General features: G+C 41.1%; 1 protein-coding gene across 3 annotated transcripts in view; it reads left to right on the top strand.

Moving 5' to 3' along the window:
- Positions 1–10,197, top strand: part of LOC147308835 (disabled homolog 1-like) — a 52,934-nt gene extending 42,737 nt beyond the window's left edge. For 2 of the 3 annotated variants that reach the window (XM_086272414.1, XM_086272415.1), the window contains exons 8-15: positions 1,356–1,421; positions 2,593–2,652; positions 4,618–4,665; positions 4,869–4,977; positions 5,921–6,559; positions 7,516–7,643; positions 8,067–8,151; positions 8,502–10,197. In XM_086272414.1, coding sequence (XP_086128540.1) covers positions 1,356–1,421; positions 2,593–2,652; positions 4,618–4,665; positions 4,869–4,977; positions 5,921–6,559; positions 7,516–7,643; positions 8,067–8,138 — 1,122 coding nt within the window. In that variant the 3' untranslated portion in view covers positions 8,139–8,151; positions 8,502–10,197. The remainder of the gene's footprint in view (positions 1–1,355; positions 1,422–2,592; positions 2,653–4,617; positions 4,666–4,868; positions 4,978–5,920; positions 6,560–7,515; positions 7,644–8,066; positions 8,152–8,501) is intronic. The other variant, XM_086272416.1, reaches the window with a different exon arrangement.
- Positions 10,198–11,484: the final 1,287 nt, after the last annotated feature.

Raw genomic sequence — 11,484 nt, forward strand, 5'->3', positions numbered from 1 at the left:
CCAATAAAAACAATACTGATAGTCCTCCATTCTGAAACATAGTATAACCAATATGACCTGAAATGAGCGATTCAGCCCATAATGTCATCAGGAAAGACTTTGCCGGCGCATAACAGCTAATGACTTAACTTGTTGGCCATTTTGGTCACACTGTAGGGTTACTGTTTACAAGAGGAAAACCTGGTAGCTGGGGTTTGATGTTCCTTTTGTTGAAGTTGCTTTTTCTCTCACGACCAATGGTTTCATGTCCTGTAGGTTCAACATCACTTTTGAGCATTTTGTGGGCTTGAAATCACACATGAAGCCAATATAGGCTCTGTAGTCTTTTTGCAACCACAGCCATCTGGTGGCCTTCTGATAGAATGTGGCTTTGAGCACTTCCACTGGCTTCTCAGCTTCAGAGGATCTGAATCTGTGTTATCCTGCCTATGGTCTGAAAACAGTACCCAAACATGGAACTACATGCCAGTTAGCTTAGCATAAAGAAGTAATAGCTAGCCTAACAACCTGGCTGGGTCTAAAGAAAAGAAATTAAGCTTACTAGCACCTCTTAAGCTCCCTTTTAAAAAGTAAATTTTGTGTTTTTATTCCTTGGAAAAATCAAAGGGTAAAAATGACATTTTTGCTAATTTTTCCTCTTCGCTAACTGTGCTAACTTTCTTCAGGTGCTGTCAACCAAAAAAACATCCTAGATTTTTTTTTTATAATTCAGTAATTGATATAATACATACTATATAACTTATATCATTAATTAATGTGCTTGTTGCCTGGCTAGCTCTTTTCTGGTCTATATGATAAGCTAATTAGCTGGCTTCAGCTAAGTATTTACAATTGCCAGTGTTATAAAGTTGCAGTTCTCTCATCTTACTCTACACGCAAGATGACTAAGCACATGTCCCAAGATGTGAAACACTTCTTAAACGTTAAAGGAATTAATGACAGATTTTAAGACTTCATTAAAGGACATTCAGACCAGTAGGTCTGTTTTCTCTGGAAGAGGTGGAGCATTTCTGAGGTTGAAGTAAGACCTCAAGCTAAAACCTCTACACTGCCTTGAACTATTGCCTGACCTGTTATACTTGTGCTCTTTCCTCACACCTCACTCTTTTTTTCTCCCTCCTTTCATCTTCCCCATTCCTTTTTCCCATGCCCTATTTTTATACACTTCATATTCCTATCTCATTTCATTTCCCACTTGACGCCATCCTCACTCCTGTGTGCTTTCATGTATTTTTGTCATGTTTCACTACCTCTGTCTTTCTGTTTTATATACCAATCTGTCTCTCTCTGCTCTCTCTCTTCCATCTCATTATTATCTGCACCTATACGCCTTGCCCACTACTTCTGTTCTTTAGTACATAGTGTTTGAGGCTGGACACGAACCCCTCCGTGGCCCCCAGTCAGAGGAGAGCGTTTATCAGGTACAAAGACAAACATTGCCCCCCATTCTGCTTCCCTCTTCATACCCTGTGATAGATAATACAAACAGTACTAATATTATAACTTCGTAGCACATCTTAAAGAATTTAAAAAATGCCAAACTTTCTTAAGTACATCAAGCTAATGTTCCTGACGAGGAAATTCTGTAGTAAAATTCCATGCAAACAAAAAAAAACGTTCATGCTGAATATCATTACACGATGAGCACCAGCAGATCATATTAAAGATGATTACCTTGCAAACAATGATATCTACTAAATGGTAAAGGCTAATGCTGAAAAGTGTCATAAAGATGATGAATAATGTTGAAAATCTCGAGGGCTGTAACTTTAAAGATGCTGGCATTGAAAAGGCATCAACTTTACGTTAAAAAAAATGATGTCAGAGTCAAGGTCAGTTGTTTAGTCTGAATAGTTCACCCACAGCCTGTATAACATTCTGCTTTTATATATCCAATACGATGACCTTTTGGTTTTAGACCATTTGAAGCTCCAACTAGGACTCCAGGGAGCTGGCGTATGGTTTAATCCAATTCCCCAGCCCCCCTTCTCTTTCGCCCTCTCTTCTCTTCCTCCTCCTCTTTTTGCCTCTCTGTATCTTGCCTTCTTCTGAAGATGAAAGATGCAGAGAGAGTGAGAGATTAATCACTTGCCATGCCATTTGATCTCAGAGTGAAACAAGATCAATAGACTCGGGGAAAAAACGTAACCAAAGTTAACCAGTCGAAGGAGCGTGGAGGAGTGGGGGGTGTGACAGATGAGTTTAAGAGCAACAGATAGTTTGGATAATTGTGAACGAAATAAACAGAACAGGCCAGAGCTCAGGAGGTTTTTTTCTTTATATATAGCCAGATAAACTAGTTGAGATGTGCTGTTGCTGATTAACAAATACTCACGAGCCCAGCACACACCTTTCTCAGGCACTGTTTGCAATCGATATTGATTTAAGTAGAATTGATTTGGTGCCGCAACTTTAAAATCGGCATAATCCTATTGCGCTAAACGATGAAAACGCATCTAAATAAATGGCCCAGATAGAAATTGATTCAGACATGTTTCAGCTCTTGTAAGTTCTTGTTCTTAAATACTCAGCCAAGAAAAAAAAAGGTGTTGAATGTGACTTACGTTTGACTCGACCTCCAATCCAATGCAGGTCCCAACCAGTCAGCAGAAGGAAGGGATCTATGATGTCCCAAAACGCCATTTCATGACTGTAGGTGTTTTGTTTTTTTCGAATTATTATTTACTTTTCCTATTTTTCTACTTGCAAACCTCTCTTTAAGATGCTCTTGTAGGAAGTGCCTTAAGCCACCATCCATTTCTAGTAATTTAATCTGCTGTTATCTAATGGTTTCAGTTATGAATTACAGCCGACAGGCTTTTAAAAACAAACTTCTCGAGACAAGGACGAGTCACACAGGGGTGTATGTGTGTGTCTGCGTCTGTTTTTTTTCTGTGACAACAAAGCTACTGATCATGATAAGCATGCTTAAAGAATCGAAACTAATTGATTTGTCAACCAAAAGCATGCATGTCAGCAATTTCACACAACGTTAGAGGACGGGTCTCTTAGCCAAAATCTGAATCTTTGCACAATCTGATTCATGTCAAGACAAAGAATCTGTTTGCTGGTCCCAACTGACTGGTGCAGGGGGCTGATTAGATAAACAAAGGAGTGGCTGCTTCATCTTCCTCAGAGGTCGAGGACGAGAGGTTTGTAGGTGGGGGTGGGTGTCGGGTTGAGCTGCATGAGGTGTAGTTGCAGTTACATACTATCCAAGGCCGCCAAACACTCATAAAAGCTTTACTTTAACAAATAGCATCTGACCAGAGAACAGCATAAAAAGAAATGCACTTTTGACCCCATCCCCCTGCCATGTCATCTAACTGAAAATATATTTCATCTCATCTTGCTAGGCTTTATGAGTTCTTCACTGCCATCCAGTGACTACGCTGTTACATCTCTCACGTCGCTTGTAAAGGATAAAAAAAATTTATTCAAACCAATTTTGTCAAGCATTAACCCAGTAAGAACCTCCATGTAACCTCTGAAAACAGCTGCGTCAAAGTGCTCTTCTTCTCCTCCTTCTCCTCGCTGTTTCTGTGCTTGTTGCTCAGCCTATCAGACAGATAAACTGTCCCAGCCCCTGTTGCTATCTCACCTGAACAGCCCATGCCAGTATATTAAGTAGCAGCGCTTCCATATCTCTAAGTGTTACTGCTTGTCTGTTCATTCAGTTGGAGCTTTCTGAGAGCCTCGAGCTCCCCTGATGTGTGTCGGTGCCGGCGGGCAGAGATCTCTGTGTACAGTGTTTATCTCGCTCCAAATTCTGACTCATTCTATCCCCCTCGATGGTTTCGAAATGCAGTTACAATCGGTTATGTCCCAGCTTATCGGAGGAGGACATAAACGCCCTGTCGGCAGCAACGTGGATTGCTGTGATTCCTCCCCCTTTTCCTTTCTTTAGTTTGACCACGTTGTGTTTGTGTGTTTGTCTGTTTCTTTTACAGCATGTAAATCCTGTGTGTTTTTGTGAATCATTGTCTGCTTGTGCATGGCCCCCCCTCCCCTCAGAGACATTTCACGCAACCTAGCCATCTCATAGTCTCTCCCATAGCTAGGTCTCCTCTCCTTTAAGTAGTGTGAGTGGAGGACAGAGGGGACTAGATAAGGGGTCACATCTGCCTATAGGGTGAGGTGGCCTCATTGCCTCGGTCGGGTGGTTCCAGGAGCTTCTTCCTTCATTCATTTGATGATATAAACACAGTCCCCCCGTGTATGTGCTCACAGAGGGAAATCAGCATGATAAAGCACCCCGAGCTCTCATGGGAGGGGTGGGAGTGGGGGGGCTCTTGATTGGCGCACATAAGAATATCTAATCAGAGTCTGCTTTACAGGGCTGAATAGCCTTTTACCCACTCAATTATAGCGAGCTACGAAAGATTCATTTTAGATCCATTTTCTGATAATGAATCGAGGGGACAGTTGTTTCTTGCCATCCGCGGCACAAACTGCCTTTGTGAGTAACATTCACTTCCCCGCACCTACCCACCCATGCAACCACCGTACCCTATCCGGAGATGAATTTAAGGCTTCATGGTTGTGCAAGTCTCATTTGCGTGATGTATCACTGGCCTTTGTCTTTCTCTCTCCCTCATTCCTCGGTTCGACTGACAGAATATCAACCACTTTGATCTTTTCGGCGACATGTCAACTCCTCCTTCGGTGAGTACTATAACACAAACCCTCTTTCTTTTTTTTTAGCTCCAACATGTAATGTCATTTAATTTCATTAGGTTATTTACTGAGATCTAAATGACCTGAATATGTGGCAGACACTGCAGCCAAAGATATTGTGACTTTTAGGTGACTTTGATAGCACGGTGACATCTGTGCGTGTGTGTGTGTGTGTATGCATTTCCTCCCAGATGCCCCCATCACCTGCCAACACACTGGACCCTAGCAGGAGCAGCCGCCAGCAGCAACACACTCCTGCTGAGCTGTACGCCCCCTTCAGCCCCACCTCTGTGCCATCAGGTATCCATACCCAGGCTGAAACGCTTCATCGTTTTCCACAATGCGAGAAAAAATAAAGAACGCCGGTGGCGACGTGGCTCTTTGATGTTCATGAAAAATCTTGCCAAGATTTAGCAGTGAGCGACTTTAAGGACCGCACACAGAGATGCAGTTTAATTAGGCTGTAAACCTGTGGTGAGATACAGCAAAGTGGTGTTACTTGAAGGACCACTACAGTGATTTTGCATACTTTACTGAAACAACTGGCATTGTATAAAACTGAAGAAAAAAAAGATGTATCATTTAACCAGCAGCTCGCTGAAGAGCAACATCCTTTTAGATGCAAGAAACAACAACCTTCACAATCATTCTTTTCACAGTGTGTCTGTCTAAGATAACAGCGCTTATAATATGAAGTCAGCAGGCCTCATGCAGGAACATTGTTGTAGTTCTTATTTATACTACATGTGCAGCACTGGTTTCCAACTGGATTGTACATTGATTGTACCTCTGTATGTTCTCTAATATACATTTATAGCCAGCCATCTGTCCGATTTTGACTTGGTTTCATTCACAGTAAGATTTAAAGAGTAAGAAGGAAAAATTAAATTTAAGTCATTCTGATGACTTGGAGCACTACAGCAGCAAACCATTTTCAAACAAGTTTGTGACTGTACTATCACAAATAATAGCATAAATGTGACAAAAATATGATTTGGAAAGATTATAGTGCCAAAATGAGGTCGACAAGAAAAGTCCCTGTGAATCTAAGACTGTAAAAAGAATGATCTCCTCAAGTGCATCTCTTTTGCTCTTATGTTCAGAGTTAAATAGCTCATTTTTAAAGATTGGAAGTATTTATAGATTAGTATCTGTCATTTTAATAATGTGCACTAAATTGGTAACCACGGAGACCTTTAATCGTTTCCTTTTCTTTTCTCTGTCACTCTTGTTCCTGTTTCAGGTTATATGACCATGGGCCCTGTGCAGGCAGCACAGTGGGCTCAGCAGCCATTTCCTGCCCAGGCTCAGACTCTGGCCTTCCCTGTGCAGGCACCTCTGCAGGTGGCTCAGGTCCTCCCCAGTGGTCAGCCGGTCATCTGGAGCCAGGCCAACATTTTCCCTGCTACACAGCAGCAGTGGGCAGCTATGGCAGCCTACATGCCGGCCCAGACAGTGGGCGTGGGGGGCCACGCCATCCCGGCCGCCATGCTCCAGGGCTTAGTACCCATAACCACAATGTGCCCCCAGGCCTGCGACCTATCAGCCCCATCCTCAGCCATCACCAGCCCCCAGCATACGGCCGACCCCACCCTGCTCCAAAAGCAGCTCAGCCTGGGTAAAGAAAGCCTCGACTCAGATGCAGGTGAGGGTCCTTCTACATCGGGAGCAGCTGTATCAGTAGAACCTGGTGCTGTATCAGCAGGGGTGAGCAGGTGCGGCACCCCAGGCCTCATGAGTGTACCGGACACACTGGTCTGCAGTCAGCTCCTGCCACCTCCAGCTGCTACGACCCAGGAAGAAGAAGGGAGCTGTAGCGACCTTGATCTCTCTAGGATGACTCTGAGCCCAGGTACATCGACTTCACCATCTACTGAGTCTCGTAAGTGTTTTATATTATTTACCTTCTACATAATTACTCAAACCGGCAGCTGTGCCACTTTATATGACTAGCTCAATGCATTTTTTTCATCTTCTCGATCCCCTTTTGAAAAAGGTCAACACTTTGGACAACAGTGGGCTTACAAATGTTTGATTTAGTTCTGTGCGGATATTCCTCCATAGAGAATAGAAGTATTTTCTAAATTACTTATATTATTGTAACAATTATATGTACTACCTTAAAATAAGTTACATGCATATATGTTATATGCATATAGTTTTAATACATGTAATTTTTTAAAAAAAACTGGCTGCAACGACTTGGCTAACATTAGCTAAGAATGCTAAGTCATTAATCAATGAAAATACCACATATAATTGTACATTTTGTAACATAGTATGACCAAAATTTACAAAATACTTATACATGTTTTATATTCACTGTGGTACAAATCAACACCCAAGTTAATTAGCAATTAGCTACTTAATTAGCTAATTAATAAGCAATTAGCAACTGGGCTACTGAACAAATGTTAGCACACTAACATTGCTGTACACCTGCTAAAAATCAAAAAGCTAATATGTTAGCATGCAGACATTAGCATTCACCTCAGTTTTATATAGCCTACATAATGTCACAAAACTACTAGCATGTCTGTACATTTTGCCTTGTGTCTTTACAGCTTTAACCGAAAAACTCTGTTAACCTTAAGAAAATGAAGAGGGTTGTCCTAAGTTTTATAGAATGTCAAGTACATTAGATAAAAAGGATAGGTGATGACAAGCAATAAAGGTCATAGTTTTAAACTTACTGCTTCCCTATAAGCACATCCATGCTACCAGCCACGATGCCAGAATACTGACAGAGCAGATTAGCACAAAATCCATCTATAAGTCCTTTTACTGTGTTCTGTGAATATTTTTCTTTCATCTTCATGATTATGTTCTTTTCCTTAGCATCCACTCCAGCCCCACAGCAGAGCTCATCTTCAGACTGCCCCCCTTCCCAAGGCAGTGACCCACCCACAGATCACTCCCCTGTTGACCCTGAGGGCAACTCCAGCAACGCTAAGGAGGAACAATCGGTGAGGACGGCCCCTCTGGGGGTCATGTCAGTCATTTAGATTCATAGATTTTTCATAGAACAGCTGACTAGCATGATGCTACAATCCATTACTGCCACATGGGTGACCTATTCTCAATTATGTAACATGTAATTACGCAGATTAGAATGTCGTGATTATTATGGCCAAATTCGATGAGAGTTTAACCTTTTTTCTAGAAAAATGCCAAGTCAATTAAACACGAAAGGTCAAAAATGATTTAAGTGCTTTGATTAGATCATGTATAATAAGGCAAAATTTCAAGGTAATTAAACTCGATGTCACTTTCCTAAATGTTTTCCTGTTTTTCGGGGAAATGCAGGAGGTTTAACAAGCTGAGGATCGCCTGATCTTGACAAACACGTCACGTCTAAAGGAGAAATTTTATTGTGTTTTCTCTCTCAGGGCTCTGCCGTTGTGCCCAGCGAAGCTGCTGATCCTCCACAGGATCAGACATGTCCACAGGAAGACAGCTAGAGAACATCAGACAGTGAGTTGGTATTTCATGGTTTCCTTCTTTCTCTGATTTTCTCAGTTAAATATCAGCTGTCTTCACATTGTTGCATTTGGGTCCTCTCTCCCCAGCTCCTCTCATCCTGCTCTTCCCTCTCTCTGTCTCTTTTTATTATCCCTGTATTTTCACCTGTCAGTATATCTCCTTTTTCCGTGTGAATGAGTGGCCAGTTGAGAAAGGGCCTTGGTTTAAATTCTGTTTCTGTCCTCCAGCTCTCTGCTTCGTCACAGAAATAAGGAAGGCACAATGTTGCCACCTTGTGACGAAAGTTGTAACAGCACTAGTGCCACTAAGTGATTTTGAAATTATTGCTGTTTGTCTTTTAGGGTGATGGAAGCTCTAAAGGCCGAAACATGAGCTCACGAGAAAAAGAAGAAAAGAGAGATGAGCGACTGTGAGCAGCAGCATCTCACAGCCTGAAACACAAACTGCTGTTTTTTTTTCAACCTTTAAAGGATATTTTGGCAGTTATTTAATAGCTGGCTATCCTAGGATCTGCTTTCCTCCAGAGGCCGCTTACTGTACTGTACTGTACTCCAGACTTTGGCTTCATCGTCCAATCAATTGACCTTTCAACCAGGAAGTGACCTTTTATCTTTGACCGAAACTGACAACAGGAGGTGATTGCGTCCTCCTGTTCTGGATTAATGAGTTTATATCTGCAATGATGTAAAAGACAAAAGAAAAAAACAACATGGTTACACTGATGATGCAAATTATTTTTTGGAAAAGAGAGAGGAGCAGTGTCCTACTGGATGCGGTTGACCTTCAAGTTCGTCAGCTGCCACCAGCAAACACTGTGCACAGCAGGAAGATTTGCCAAATGTTCTCATAGCGTCGCTCCACCGACTCAGCCATTTGCATGAACAGACCTAACATGGGTTCAGCGGACTCGGCTGTGAGCAGAGCTGATCTCCGCAGCTTCCTTCTAGGCCTGCAACAAATTTTTAAAAAAAGAAAGGTTATTTCATTTTTGTTTTTATTTTATAAGCTGTGAATTCTCGGTTGATGACGCTGAGTCACTGCAGATATCCACATGACTCTGAGGCATCAGCATGGAAATCAAGATTTGCCAAACATCTATTTTGTAAATAAGAATCTTCCCAGTCCCCCACACCCGAGCCTCTGTGCCATAAGATAGCTCTCTGCCTCTTGGATGCCAACTACCTGTGTTTCTCTCAAACAATGCCCTACCAGCACCTCCTTCTTCTTTGTTTTCTTTTTTTTTTTTTTTTGACATCTGGACATTTGTTTCACCTTTTTCTTTTCTTTTTTTAAATTTCAAAAACTGTCTTCTGTTCAGTTAGTGAGAAATGAACTGTGAATCTGTGTTACATTGTCATTAAAAAGAAAATTTAAAAAAACTACTAGACCCAGTTTTTGCTCATTTTGAACTTGAAATATGACACGAGCGACGGGGCCGGAACCACAACCGCTTTTTCTTTTTTGTTGCAGTGATAGGACGCTTTGCTTTTTAGATATTTGACATTTCCAACTGAGGTCACGTTGTTTACACTTTGCCTGTCATCTAACCGTATCTCTGGTTTAATAGGCGAGCAGAATCAACTCATCCTGCACTGACGTGGCTCGATCACGCCAAGCTCGGAGACGGTCGATAGCGTTTCAATGCCTTATCGCGTTTCTTTTTATCGTCTTTTATCGTTTTCTTTTTCATTTGTCGGTGTATACAGTAAGCAGGTCATTGTTGTGACAAAGCACTTAGGCATACTGTAGGTCTGCTCCACTGAAGTAAGACGGTTGAAAAGACAGGCAACTTTATATAATATGAACAATAGAGATATCACTATTAACTGCTAGACTTACAAAAACAAATGGTAACTGTACCCCTGCTTGTGTAAGAAAAATGAGAAATAGTCCCAAAATATTTTGTAAATTTTATTTATGGAATTAAGAATTGTCATGAAAAAGGAAAAAAAAAGGACTTTTGTACGTCTATGACTTCCCCCATACACTGTACCCATGCCACTGTTCAGTCACAAATAAAATACCATGTGATTCCCACCATTGCCTTTGCTTTTTTTTTTTTAGTGTGTGTGTATGTGTATGAAAAATTACATCTCCATTTTTACAGATTCATCCATATTTAAGCAAGTATTTTAGAGGGGGAAACATTTTGCTGAATCTGCAAAAAACTCATTATCTGGTTTTCGAAAAGTGGTGACTGTTTTAGTGACAAATCAAAAAATTGCTATTGTGCAGTTTGGTGTATCCGAGTTTTTTCTCCATGTTTCCCTTCGTTAATAACGGCTTCCTGATAGCCACCCTCCCACTGAGGCCATTTCTAATTAAAATTCAATGAACAGTGAATAGATCAGCTGAAGATTCAGATGCGTCTTTCAGGACATGTGTCGGGTCTTTCTGGGATTTTTCCCCCAGCGTGACTTTCAGATACTGTTCGTCACTTTCTTCTGTCTTCTATTTGTCCAGTTTCCTCAGATGTTTGATTAACACACTGCACACCATGCTAAGCTAAGATGTGCCATTTTTTGCTGCTCCTTATTGGTGCAAAAGTATGTCTGTAAAACTGTACTTTGGCATTTTTCATAGATGCAACTAAAGAAATTGGAACAAAATATCATTTAAATGCATTGAAATATCCATAGGTCAGTCTTAAGTGGTTTAACAACAACGACAACAAAGCCACTCATGTGAAAATGATCAGGTACATAGACAGGACTGGAAATAAGTGGAAAAGTAACCAATGTAAGAAAATGTCTAAAGACACAATTTAATTTGCTAGGTTTTGTGATTCTAGCCCAGTTTGAATGAGTAATAGGTCAGTGTTAGTGGCTCAACAAACAAACAGAAAACATTCCTGGAAAAATGGCCAGAAACATGGACTGGACTGAAAATGAGGAGAAAGAAGAACTTTGAAAGACCTTTGGAAAGCCTGGAGAACTATCGCTCAAGACCACTTTAAAACATTACAACAAAGTCTGGCTCCTTCAAAACAAAATAGAAAGAAATTAGGGGTGGCTCAAGACTTTTGCACAGGAGTGTATATACTTTACTACTGTACTTAAATGTCTGCATGTGACTTAGCTTCTACCACTACTATCTTTACAAAGCAGAAGCCTAAATTTTGAATGTATAACATGACAAAGCAGCTGTTGCACACTCAGTGTGAGTAATGGCAGTTTCTTTACTTTCATTGCTTTTCACTAAGTACAGCTGACTCCTGTGGTTGTGTCATTCTGTGAAATCCCGCAAACCAGTCAAGATAAATAAAGCTTAAAGGTCACACGTAGGGAAACATGATTCAAATGACTTTGCTGGAATTTTCTTCAT

This window comes from Aulonocara sp. 'chitande type north' Nkhata Bay, linkage group LG18 (assembly GCF_057382095.1).
Source record: "Aulonocara sp. 'chitande type north' Nkhata Bay isolate Kocher_YH1m ecotype deep benthic linkage group LG18, A_spYH_male_GT1.1, whole genome shotgun sequence".
NCBI classification, from domain to species: Eukaryota; Metazoa; Chordata; class Actinopteri; order Cichliformes; family Cichlidae; genus Aulonocara; species Aulonocara sp. 'chitande type north' Nkhata Bay.